Here is a 12,615-nt window from a genome sequence, read left to right as displayed (position 1 = left end):
CCAGTTTTCTTCCCTTCCTTCTCCTTATCGTTTTCCATGTTTCTCTAATTTCCCTCAATTTTTTTCTTACCTTACTTTTTTTCCATTCCTTTTCCCCCGATTTTCCCGTTTTCCCTTTCTTCCCTATTTTTTATTTTCCTTGGTTTTTTCATCTTCCTTTCCCCCCTTCTTGTCCACTTCTCCCTTTTTTCTAATTTCCCTGTTTTTCTTCTTTTCCCCTCCTTCTTTTCCACTTTTTCCCTTTCTCTAATTTCCCTCTATTTTTCTTCCCTTTCTTTTATTTCCTCCCTTTCCCCCCTCTCAATTTCCCTTTTCCTTTTCTTTCTTTCATTTCCCCCCTATTTTTTCCCTTTTTCCCCCCTTCTTTTCTGTCCCCTTCCTCCAGTTTTCCATTTTCCCTCTTGAAATTCCTTTTATTTTTTTTTTCTTTCTTTCTTTTTACTCCTCTTCCCTTTCCTTCCCCCGAGGGTCCCGCAGAGGATCCCGCTCGTCCCGGGTCACAATTTGGGGCCAAAACGGCGTTCCCGGTGAGGGGGACACCGCGCCCGGAGCTTCCACCGGAGACCGCATTTTGGGGCCGTTCCAGAGGTTTCTGGGGCTTGCTCTTTTCCCCCCCGGGGGTCTCTGCGATGACTGGGGCTGGGGGGTTCCTGGGGGGTCTCCCCAGTCTCGGCCCCTCGCTCCCTCCTCCGCAGTCCCCCAAAGGAATGAGGTCACGTGAGGCGGGCGGGGCCTGGAGGCGGCTGGAGGTGGGAAAAAATAAAAAAAAAAATTTAAAAAAAGAGGAAAAAATTAAAAAAAAAAAAAAAAAGGAGGAGGAAGGAGGGGGGGGGATAAAAAGAAGGAAAAAAAAAAAAAAAAAAAAAAGGAGAGGGAGAGTGGAGGGGAAAAAATAAAAAAGGGCCGCGGCCGCAGCGCCGCCCGAGCCTTGCCGAGCCGAGCCGCGGGAGCGGAGGGGCGGCCGCGGGGCCGCCGCTGCCGCCGCCACCAGGTAGGGACCGGCCCCAGTGCCCCCCGCCCGGCCCGGGCCCCTCCGCGGCCCCCCCGCCCCGCCAGCCCCAAAGATGGCGATGGCCGCCGCCGCTCCCGCTTTGTGCCCCGGGACCCCCCCGGCCGCACCGGCGGCGGCTGAGGAGCCCCGAGAGCCCCGAGGGGGGCCCGCGCCGCCTCCGCACCGCGCCCGGCGCGCCGAGGCCGCTGCGGGGCCGGGGGGGCGCGGCGGGACCCCTCCGGGGAGGGCGGAGGGGCCGGGCCGCGCTGACAGCCGGCCCCGAGTACAAAGGGGACGCCCCGGGGCTACCGGGGCCGCCCCACCCCCGGCCCCACCACGGCCGTGCGGCCCCGGAGGCGGCGGGAGCTGCCGGGGGCGCGGCCGGGCATGCCCCGGGCACAGCGCGGGGCACGCGTGGCCGAGGCCACCCCGTGTTCGTGTCCCCCGTGTGTCAGTGCCATCCCTGGTGTCCGTGTCTTCCGGGTGTTCGTGTCCCCCCCCCGGTGTTCCTGTCCCCCTCGGTGTCCGTGTCCCCCCCGTGTCCGTGTCCTCCGGGTGTCACGCCCCGCGGTCCCGTCCCGCCGCCGCTCCCGGTGCCGTGTAGCGTGTCCTTGTCCCCACATGCTCTGTGGTCACTCGTGTCCAGCGGGGCTCCCTCCCCATCCCCGCAGCTCCGGTGCCGCGTCCCGCACGCCGGGACTGGAGGGGGGTCCCGGCGGGTGCTGCCGGGGGTGGCAGGGCCGCCCTCCGGGGCTGTCCCCTCGTGTTCCCGGGGCTGTCCCCTCGCCTTCCCGGCGCTCCGGGTCCCGTGGGCGCCGTGCGAGGCCTGGGCCGTGCCGGGGGAGCCGTCCCAGGGCATTTCTTCAGCCCCGCGCTCGCCGCCCTCGGGGGTCCCGCGGGTGGGGGCCCGAGTTGGCGGTGACTTTGAAACGCCCTTCCTCGCCCGTGCCCGGCCCGGGGGCTTCGAGGAGGGGGGGACACCGCGCCGGGCCACCGCCCACGGAGACAAAAGAGCCCGAAAGTCGCGGCCGGGGATGCGGGAGCCACCGGCGGAACGCGACGGCCCTGGGCGCTGCGGCGGGGCCGGGGTTCCGGGGGCTCTGGGGCTTTGTTCCCCCTCTCCCTGGCATGGGAAAGCGCGGCCGTTATCGTCCGGGTTATTAGAACCGGTTCGCGCCGGAGGCTCGGGCTCCCCCCTCCCGCCGAGCCCCGGGTCCGCCATTGGCGGCTGCGAGCGCCGAAAGCGGCGAAATCCCCCCAAAATACAGCCGTGGCTTCCCGCTGCCTGGCGAGGCTGCCCGGTCCCGTGCGGGGGGTACTGAGACAGGGCACCGCGGGACCCCCGACACGGGGAGGGGCTGGCAGCGCCCCCCTCCATCCCCTGGGGCTGGGAGCAGCACCCGGAGGAGGGGGGCTGGGCTGGGAGGGGGTTCTGGGGCTCCCCAACGCCTCCGGGGCTCCTGGGCCCCCCTTGGCTGCTGTCCCTCCAGCACGGTGATGTCCCCATCCCGGTCTCAGTGGTGTCCCCATCCCCGTGGCACCTCCATCCCAGTGCCAAAGGTGTCCCTGTGATGTGCCCACTCCTGCAACACCTCCATCCCAGTGCCAATGGTGTCCCTGTCCCTGTGGCACCCCAATCCCAGTCCCAGTGACATCCTGCTCCTGAAACATCCCAGCAGTGTCTCCATCCCTGGTGCTGGTGTCCTTATGCATGTGTACTGTAGCCCATACGTGTCCCTGTGTGTCACACGTGTGTCCCTGTGTGTCACACACATGTCCCTGGGTTCACACGTGTGTCACTGTGTATCCCAGTGTGTCACATGCGTGTCCCTGTGTGTCACATGTGTGTCACTGTGTGTCCCTCTCTGTGTCTCCGTGTGTCACACGCGTGTCCCCGCAGCCGTGCGGTGCCACCGCCGGTGCTACGGCCCTGCCGCCGCCGTGTCCCGCTCATCTCCACGACCCCGGGGCTCCTCGCCGCCTGTCGCCTGGCCTCGGGCGGCAGTGACAATATCCCGACTGCTCTCCAAGTGTCGGGGTTACCATGGAAACAACGAAACTACGGCTATCCCGCGCTCCGGCGGCTCCCGCTGGAACCGGCAAAGCGCCGGCGGCTCCCGGTGTCACCCGCGTCCGCCGTGCCCACCGGGCCCCGCTGGGCGTCCCTGCCCGGGGGAGGTGCCAGACACGGGGCTTGGGGATTTTCTGTAGGAAAACCCATGGAATTTTGGCTGGAAATGCCTTTTCCATGGAAACAACCCAAAATGCACTTTTTTGGGTGTGTGTGTGCACAGCCACAGGTGGGGATTTGCTAACAGGGAGGATTTGTCGCTGCTCGGAGATGTCCCAGCGTGTTGGGGACCTACTTGGGGGCACCCAGGGGTGAGGCAGAGGGGGCTGGGCGGCTCCTGGAGCCTGGCTGCAGGACTGGGAGTGACAAGTGACAGTCCCCACCGCGTCCCCTCCAGCGGTCCCTGCAGGTCCCACCCGAGGGGACCGCGGGGGTTTCCCGCAGGGAGGATCCGCCCTGAGGCTGCTCCAAGATGCACAGGACCACCCGGATAAAGATCACGGAGCTGAACCCGCACCTGATGTGCGCCCTCTGCGGCGGCTACTTCATCGACGCCACCACCATCGTGGAGTGCCTGCACTCCTGTGAGTGTCCCGCGTGTCCCCAAGGACCCTCTGGGCGTCCCAAAGCCCCTCTCACAGTGCCCACCCTGTGCCAGGCCCTGTGGAGCTGCAGGGGGCTGCACTGGGCAGGGATCTTGTCCCCACGCTGGTGTGGGGGTCCCAGGGGCTCTGTCCCCTTGTCCCCCCACTCACAGAGGCTCCCTCTGTCCCCACAGTCTGTAAAACCTGCATCGTTCGTTACCTGGAGACCAACAAGTACTGCCCCATGTGCGACGTGCAGGTGCACAAAACCCGGCCCCTGCTCAGCATCCGGTGAGCCCGAAGGGCTCCTCTGGGGGAGCTCGGGGGGCTCCTTTGGGGGGCCTTGGGGGGCTCAGGAGGCTCAGGGGGCTCGGGGGACTCAGAGGGCTCACAGGGCCACTCACTCCTTGTTCCTGTTCCAGAGGACAGCCCCAAGCACTTGGAGCAGGGGGACCCTGGGGCTCTGCTGCCAGCCCAGGAGCAGTTCCATCCTGGTCCCACTGGTGTCCCCATCCCTGTGACACCTCCATCCCAGTCCCATTTGTGTCCCAGGTGGGAGGGGAGTAGAGACAGGGAGAGACGCCACCACAGAGAGAGCAGCACTTGGGGACATCTGTGTGGCAGCAGAAAGATGGTGGGATGGGTGCCCTGTGTCCATTCCTGAGATCCTGGACCCCACTGGTCCATCCGTCCATCCGTCCATCCATCCATCCATCCATCCATCCATCCATCCATCCATGCATCCATGCATCCATCCATCCTTTTTTCCCTTTTTCCCCCATTTTCTCTGGCTTGCTATAATATTTACACTCCCATGGCTCCTCTAGAGTCTCTATCTCCTCCTGCGGGGATGGAGCCACCACTGTCCCCGAGTCCTGGGATGTGGTGGCACCTCCACATGGTCCCAACGTGGGGAAAAATGTGGGAAAAATGGGAAAAAGTGGGGAAAACTTGGAGATTTGAGGCTTTGGGGTGAGAAAGTGGGGATTTGGGGTTTGGGGGATTTTGAATGGGGAATTGAGGATTTAGGGTTTGGGATGGGAAACCCAGAGGGGAGCTGGGGGGAGTTTGTGCCCAGAGGTGCAAAAACTGCTCCTGAATCCCACTGATTTCTTCCACTTTTCCTGCTTCCCCCTGTCCAGGTCGGACAAAACCCTCCAGGACATCGTGTACAAGCTTGTCCCGGGGCTTTTCAAAGGTACAGCCAAGGATGGGGAGAATTTTGGAATTTGGGGTCTTTGTAACTCACTCCCATTCCCCTGAATTCCCGGGATCTTCCCAGGGATTTCCCATTCCCACAGGGACAGCAGGACACATGGACATGGCACCCATCCCAAACTTTGGGACAGTCTGGGAGCAGGAGCTCTGGATCTGCTCCGAGTGCCTTAGGAATGGGAAAAAATTCAGGATTTGGGGTGTGGGGACCCAAAACCCCTCAGGATTGGGTGCCACTCCAGGGTTTATGGGATGGCTCCTGCTGGAGCTCCCACAGGAATTTCCTAGCCATTCTGGGGTGTCCCCTGTGCCCCCTTGCTGTCACCCTCCCCAGGGACAGCTGTCCCCACTCATGTCCCTGTCCCCATCCCTGTTCCTGTTCCTGTCCCCATCCCTGTCCCTGTCCCTGTCACCACAGATGAGATGAAGAGGAGGCGTGATTTCTACGCTGCGTACCCGGTGGCCGAGGGTGAGTGTCACATGTCTCAGTGTCAGTGTCACATGTCACAGGGTCACAATGTCAAGTGTGAATGTCAATCTCACAGTGTCAGTGTCACAGTATCTGTGTCAATGTCACACTGTCAGTGTCAGTGTCACACTGTAGGTGTCAGTGTCCATGTCCCCATGTCCCAGCCTGTGTCCCTGTCCCGCAGTTCCCCTGGGCTCACAGGAGGAGCATGGCGAGGTGGCTGAGCGGGACCAGGGCGTGGGGCCCGAGGATGAGATCGTCAGTCTGTCCATTGAGTTCCACCGGGACTGCAGGTATGGCCAGCTCCGGTACCACCCGGGGCTCTGGGTGCTGCCTGGAGCCCTGGAACCGCCTACGGCTCCCTGTCCCCAGCAGTGCCATCCCTGATCCCAGTGTGATCCAGATCACAGCAGTGCCATCCCTGATCCCCCTTTCCCCAATCCCTGTCCTGTGTCCCGCTCCAGGGAGGAGCAGAAAGGCGCCGTGGAGAACGGGGACCTGGACAAGGACAAGGTGAGCAAGAGGTGGCACCTCGGTGGCACTGTGGTGGCACAGAGCCATTTGTGCCCAGCTGCCTAGGAGGGGTCCTGCGGGGCACAGGGTGACAGCCCAAACCCAGGACACCCCAAACCCCACATACTCCAAACCCAGGTCTCCCCAAGCCCCAGGACTTTCCAAACCTGGGACACCACAAACTCTAGACACTCCAAACTGGGACTTCCCAAACCTGGGTCACCCCAAACCCAGCATTCCCCGAATTGTGGACACCCCAAACCTTGGACCCCCCAATCCCCAGGACTCCCCAAACCTGGGACATCCCCAACCCGGGTCACCCCAAACCCAGAACACCCCAAACCCAGAACTCCCCAAATCCTGGACTCTCCAAACCTGGGTCATCCGAAACCTGGGACACCCTAAACCCGGTGCTCCTCAGGCCCCGCCATGCTCACTGAGCCCTGGGACACGCCGAACCCGGATCCCCCCAAACCCAGGACACCCCAAACCCGGGTCCCCCTAGGCCGGGTCCCCCAGACCCGGTCCCCCAGAGCCGTCCCTCCCCAGGCACCGCCGTGCCCGCCCAGCCCTGGGCTGCGGTTCCTGCGCTGCCCCGCGGCCATGACCGTGCTGCACCTGGCCAAGTTCCTGCGCAACAAGATGGACGTGCCCAGCAAGTACCGGGTGAGCAGCACTCCGGAACCTTCCGGAACAGTCAGGAATGTTCAGGAACACTCAGGAACGTTCTGGAATGTGTGTTTGGGAATGGTCGCAAATGGTCAGGAACGTTCCGGAATGTTCCAGAATGGTCGGGAATGGTCAGGAACGTTCAGAAATGATCAGGAATGTTTGAGAGTGCTTCTGAATGTTTGGGAATGGTCGGGAATGCTCAGGAATGCTTGGGAATGCTTTGGAGTGCTTGGGAATGCTTTGGAGTGCTTGGGAATGCTCGGGGGGTATTGCGTGGATTCTGCCATGCTTGGCTCAGCTCAGAGGGGCCGTTTTGTCTCCTCAGCGTTGCCTCCACTGCTGATTCCTGCTTGTCCCAAATATTCCTGCTGGGCTGTCCCTTCCCTGGGGCTGGAGCCTTCTTTTTCCCATGGCCAGATCCATCCTTTCCCTGAGTCTGGGTCTTTCCTTTCCCTGGGTTTGGATCCCTAATTTCTGGGGGTTTGGATCCCTCCTTTCCCAGGGTCTGGATTCATCCTTTCTTGGAGTTTTTCCTGGGGTTTGGATCCATCCTTTCCTCTCTCCAGGTGGAGGTGCTGTATGAGGATGAGCCCCTGAAGGAATATTACACCCTGATGGACATTGCCTACATCTACCCCTGGAGGAGGGTGAGTAAACGGGGAAACTGGAAAAACCAGGAAAAGCTGTACTGGGAATACTGGGAAAACCTGTACTGGGGAAACTGGGAATATCTAGACTGGGAAAACTGGGAAAATCTGATTTGGGGGGATAAAACAGGGAACCTGTCCTGGAAAAATCTGTCCTAGAGGAAAAGTGGGAAAATTGGTCCCGGGGGAGCTTTTCCCATAACAAATCCCAGAGGGGGGGGGGGAAATGGTGGCAATGCAAGCGTTCCCAGGGCATCGGCGGTGGCAGTGCTGGTGTCCCCACGGTGTCCCCAGGGAATGGGGGGTGGCAGTGCCAGTGTCTCCACGGTGTCCCCGCGCACTGCCAGTTGTACCCCGTGTCCCCAGAGTGGTCCCCTGGCACTCAAGTACCGCGTCCAGCCCTCCTGCAAGCGGCTCAAGCTGTGCCCGGCGCTGCCATCCGAGGGCACCAACACTAGCGGCGCCTCCGAGTGCGAGTCGGGCAGTGACAAAGCGCAGAGCCCGGGGCTGGTGTCGCCCCCCGGGCTGGCATCGCCCCCTGCCCTGCCCAGCCCCGGGCACGGCCCCCCTGGGCCTGCCCTGAACGGCTCCGCCTCGAACTGTCACCAGCTGCCACCCAGCTGCCACCCGGTGCCACCCGCCCGCGGCCGCAAAACCGCCCTGAACGGCAGCGCGGGCTCGGCCCTGAGCTAAAAACCTCCAGGCACTGCTGGAAACCCTCCTGGAACTCTGGAAAATCATCCTGGGATTCTGAAAATCCTCCTGGGACTCTGGAAAATCTTCCTGAGACTCTGAAAACCCTCCTGGACTCTGGAAAATCCTCCAGGGACTCCCACAACCCCTCCAGGGACTCTGAAAAACCCTGCAGGGGCTGCTAAAAATCCTCCTGGAACTACTAAAAATCTTCCTGGAACTCCTGCAGACCCTCCCGGGACTGCTAAGAACCCCCAGGGATTCCTAAAAATCCTCCTGGGATTCCTAAAACCCCTCCAGGGATTCCTGAAACCCTCTGCAGACCTCTATAAATGTGGGTGTGTACATAGGGACACAGCAGAGTTCTACAGAATTATTTTCTAATTTAAAAACGTAGAGAAGATGCAGAAATGGCGGCAGATATTTTTAAATGTGCTTTGGGTTGGTTTTGTTTGGTTTTTTTGTTTGGTTTTGTGGGTTTTTTTGTGGGGCTTTTAGGTTTGGCTTTGACTTGGGGAAGCTGCAGGCCCCTCCCTCATCCCACCCCAGGAGCTGGGAGCTGCCACACTCCCAAATTCCCACATTTCCAAATTCCTAAATTCCCACATTCCCATGTTCCTCCATTCCCACATTCCCACTTTTCCCAGAGGTTTTTCCCTCTCCTCCTCCTCCCTCTCCACCAGTGCCATGGCTGCACAGGTGAGGGCCAAGCACAGAACCCAAAACCCCAAAAGGCCCAAAAACCCAAAACCCCAAAAACCCCAACCACCCCCCAGCCTCTCTGGACTCTGCTGCAGGGTTTTATTTCCCACTTTTGGGGTTTTTTTGTTTTTTTCATGGGCTTTCACACCCCACCTTGGAGCACTCAGCTCCAGCAGCTCCAGCTGTTCCCAGATCTCATCCTGGGTATTTTTGGGGGGATTTCTTTGCTTTCCCTGTGGGCTCTGCCCTTCTGCACAGTAAATTCGGGGGTTTTGGGGATATTTTCCTCCAGCTTGGTGGTGGCAGCACAAATCCCCTGGATTATTTTCTCTTCCCAAAGTCCTGATGGCTCCAGGAAAATTTGGGGGCACCCAAAGGTTGGGATGGAGCTGCTCCCTGTTTCCCATGATATCAATTTTCTTTTTTTTTTTTATTTTGTTTTGTTTTGTTGGGTTTTTTGTTTGTTTTTGGTTTTTTGGTTTTTTTTTTTTTTTTTTTTTTTGTGTATCGCCCTTCTCAGCCTCTCCTCCTGCCCTCACGGTGCGTTTGTAATAAAAGAAAAGAAAAATAAAAATCAGGTTTCAGCGCTTTTGGCCAGGAGGCTCCAGAGAGGGACGAGCATGGGAAGGGAGGAAATTCCTGCAGGGAATGAAGCAATTCCTGCATGGAATTAATCAATTTCTCTGCGAAATTCAACAATTCCTGTGTCTAGTTCAACAATTCCTGCAGGGAATCCAACAATTCCTCTGTGGAATTCAACAATTCTTCCATGGAATTCATCAGTTCCTCTGTGAAATTAAACAATTCCCGTGTGGAATTCAGCCATTCCACTGCCCGGCCCGGGGACACTGCCCGGGCTGGGCAGGGCCATGATTTGGGTTTGGGTTAGGGGGCGTTTTGGTGTCCGGTTTCCCTCTCAGTACACCCCAGACTGCTCGGTGTGTTCGGGTCACGTTTATTGTCCTGTTGATGATCCCAATCTCTGGAAACGATCCCAATTCCTGGGAATAATCCCGTTCTCCAGGGCTTCTCTTCAGTTCAACCTTTGCAAACCGGCTTTGGAAATGAACAAACACCACAGGGGCAGCTGCCCAGAGCCTCCTGAAAGATCCCACAGAGCTTCCTGCCAAATCCCATTGGTGTCTCCATTCCAAATCCCACAGATCCCACAGAGCCCAAATCCCACAGAGCCTCCTGCCAAACCCTGCGTCCTGCAGGTCCCTTCATCTCAAACCCCACAGGCTCCTCGTGCCCAAATCCCATTGGCCTCTGCATCCCAAACCCCACAGGTGCCCCACCCCAGGGCTCTCACAGCTCTAGGCCCCTCCCTCCAATCCCACTGTCCAGGGGCTGATTTGGGGTCCGGGGCGGCTCCCGGCGTTCCAGAATCAGGATTTCATTGGGGTTTGGAGCCTCTCCTCCCCCCCGTGCGGCCATGACGAGGTCGGGATGGGGATCCCGGTGCTGCCGGTGCTGCCGAGCCCCGCTCAGGAGCGGGGGGGCAGCGGCGCCGCCTGCACCGCGTCCTCCCGGTGGGAGCCGTCGCAGTACGGGGGGCTCCGGGTGCGTTTGCAGCCGCAGAGCAGCGCGGGGCCGGTTTGGGTGGGGGTGAAGCGCAGCGAGGACAGCCCCGGGGCCTCCTTCTTGTGGGAACCGTCACAGAAGGGCTGCGGACAAACGGGAACGGCGTCAAGGAGGGGTTTGGGGGTGGGCGGATGCTCCCGCGGGGCCACTGTGACCATCCCATCCCATCCATCCCATCCCATCCCATCCCATCCCATCCCATCCCATCCCATCCCATCCCATCCCATCCCATCCCATCCCATCCCATCCCATCCCATCTCATCCCTGGACCCGCCAGAGCCCCCCGGGGGTTCACAATCCCAGATCCCCCGGAGCCCCCCGGGAGCCACCGCGAAGTCCCCGACCCGGGAACGCCCTGGAACCTCCCGGAATCCCAGTTCTCCTGTCCCCCCCACCCCGGTTCTCCTAGACCCCCCGGTTCTCCTGGACCTCCCCAGTTCTTCCACCCCCCTCCCCCCCCGCGGTTCTCCCGGCCCCCCCGGTTCTCCCGAGTCTCCCCGCCCGACCTGGCGCTTGCTGTGCCCGCAGGCGCACCAACCGTAGGTTTTCCCCGCCTGCAGCTCCACCGGGAACGGCTCCTTGGCGGCGATCACCGGCTGCGGGGGGGGCGCGGAGCAGAGCGACGGGACCCGCGCCCCCCCCGAGGGGTCCCGGTACCGGCGGCCGCTCCCTGCCGCCCTCATCAGCGAAAGGAGCGCGGCCGCTCTGGGCCGCAGCATGGTCCCGGCGCCGGTCCCGGTGTCGCTCCCGGTGACCTTCCCCGTGCGGCTCCTCCTCCTCCCGGCGCCACCGGAAGAGCCGAGCGGGCTCGGCGGGAGCGCGGCTGCCCCGTGCGGGGCCGTTCCGAGCCAGGCTTGGTACCGCTGCCTCTGCGGGCGAGTGGTCCCGGGGCTCGGTACTGCCGCTCCCCCCGTCACCCGCCGCCGGTGCCGGTCCCGGTCCCGCTGCTCCATCTCAGTGCCCGGGCCCAGTGCCGGTCCCGGTTCCCGCTCTCAGTCACGGTGCCCGTTCCCACCACCGGTTCCGGTCCCGCTGCTCCATCCAAGTGCTGATCCCGATTCCTGATCCCTCTGCACGGTCCCGGTGCCCGGTCCCCCCGTGCCCAATCCTGTTACCCACTCCCAGGGCCCCAGTCCCCGTCCAGATCTCAATCCCAGTGCAGGGTCCCAGTTCCCATTCCCGGTGCCCACTCCCACTGCCCCATATCCCAATCTGTCCTGATCCCGGTGCGGCTCCCTTTCCCAGGCAGAACACCTGGCTCAGGAGCACATCCCTCCCTCTCTGTGCCTCAGTTTCCTCCCTGGAGCCCCTCGGGCCTTCAGCCTCGGCCCTGGGAATTCCCAGAATTCTGTCTGAGAGTGGCTTTTCCAGTGGGAATTCCCGGAATCCTGGCTGGGAGGGCTTTTTTTAATGGGAATTCCCAGAATTCTGTCTGAGAGTGGCTTTTCCAGTGGGAATTCCCGGAATCCTGACATGGGAGTGGCTTATCCCATGGCTCCAGACCCGATTTTGGGTCTGAGAGTGGCTTTTCCAGTGGGAATTCCCGGAATCCTGACATGGGAGTGGCTTATCCCATGGCTCCAGACCCGATTTTGGGCAAGAAAGAGGCCAAAGCAGGGGCTGGACAAGCCTGTGGATTTGGGGCTTCCAAGGAATAAATCCTTGGAAAAGAGGAGGATTCAGGAGCTGCTCACCAGCACAGCAGGAGGATTTGGGATTTAATGGGGGCAATCATTGGGGTTTCTTTGGGAAAACTCCTCCTTTTTGCACTCATTTCTACCTGGGTACCATCCCTGGCTTGGGATTCCTTCACACATTCCCAGCACCAGGCAGGGAAATCCCATTCCCATTTAAATTTGCCCCCTTTATCCTTATTAAAAACCAACTCGCAATTAATATTAATATTAATATTATTTATTATAATAAAGACCAGTCAAGCAGAGTGAAAAAAATATATCTTAGCTACATTACCTTAAATTCACAAAAATATACACATTTTTCTCTTTCATTTAATATTAAAAAACCACCAAACAACCTAAAAATGAATAAAATAAAGAAAAAACACAAAAGGACACATGCAACAATCCTAAATGAGAGCATCAAAACGGGTAAAGAAACGTACCCCAGTGCAACTGAAACACAGATCATCTTTAGCTTTTCCTTTTTTCCTTTCCCTTCCCCCTGTTATCCCGTTTTTTGTTTTTTTTTTTTTTTTTCCACAGGGATTCACCTGGAATTTCCCAGCTCCCCCTTCTCACTCTGCCCAAGGGACATTTGGGGTGGCTGGAGGTGACAATTCCCGGGGTTTGGGAGCCTTTGGAAGGTTGGGCACAGGGAGAGGTGTAAGTGCTTTCTGTCTCTGATCCCCGAATCCCAGAATTCCTGGGGAGCCAGAGGGATCCAGCTCCCCTGGTTGTGATCCTGCCTAAAAAACCCCAAATTCCCAGCTTTCCTTCCTCTTCCAAAGCCTGGGC

At 59.7% G+C, this 12,615-nt stretch overlaps 2 protein-coding genes across 2 annotated transcripts; one reads left to right on the top strand and one right to left on the bottom strand.

Annotated features, from left to right (window-relative positions):
- The first annotated feature begins 3,477 nt into the window (after positions 1 to 3,477).
- On the top strand, positions 3,478 to 9,002 carry PCGF2 (polycomb group ring finger 2). The gene is made up of 9 exons (XM_058820621.1): positions 3,478 to 3,646; positions 3,841 to 3,937; positions 4,789 to 4,844; positions 5,280 to 5,330; positions 5,515 to 5,623; positions 5,795 to 5,843; positions 6,393 to 6,509; positions 7,082 to 7,162; positions 7,529 to 9,002. The coding sequence occupies exons 1-9, from the start codon at positions 3,535 to 3,537 to the stop codon at positions 7,853 to 7,855; spliced, it is 999 nt and encodes a 332-aa protein (XP_058676604.1). The 5' UTR covers positions 3,478 to 3,534; the 3' UTR covers positions 7,856 to 9,002.
- A 494-nt stretch (positions 9,003 to 9,496) lies between these two features.
- On the bottom strand, positions 9,497 to 10,897 carry CISD3 (CDGSH iron sulfur domain 3). The gene is made up of 2 exons (XM_058820701.1): positions 10,648 to 10,897; positions 9,497 to 10,224 (listed from the first exon to the last, which is right to left on the bottom strand). The coding sequence occupies exons 1-2, from the start codon at positions 10,858 to 10,860 to the stop codon at positions 10,045 to 10,047; spliced, it is 393 nt and encodes a 130-aa protein (XP_058676684.1). The 5' UTR covers positions 10,861 to 10,897; the 3' UTR covers positions 9,497 to 10,044.
- Positions 10,898 to 12,615: the final 1,718 nt, after the last annotated feature.

This window comes from Ammospiza caudacuta, chromosome 27 (assembly GCF_027887145.1).
Source record: "Ammospiza caudacuta isolate bAmmCau1 chromosome 27, bAmmCau1.pri, whole genome shotgun sequence".
Classification (NCBI taxonomy): Eukaryota; Metazoa; Chordata; class Aves; order Passeriformes; family Passerellidae; genus Ammospiza; species Ammospiza caudacuta.
Note: the sequence above shows the minus strand (reverse complement) of the source record. Positions and strands in the feature narration are given on the sequence as shown.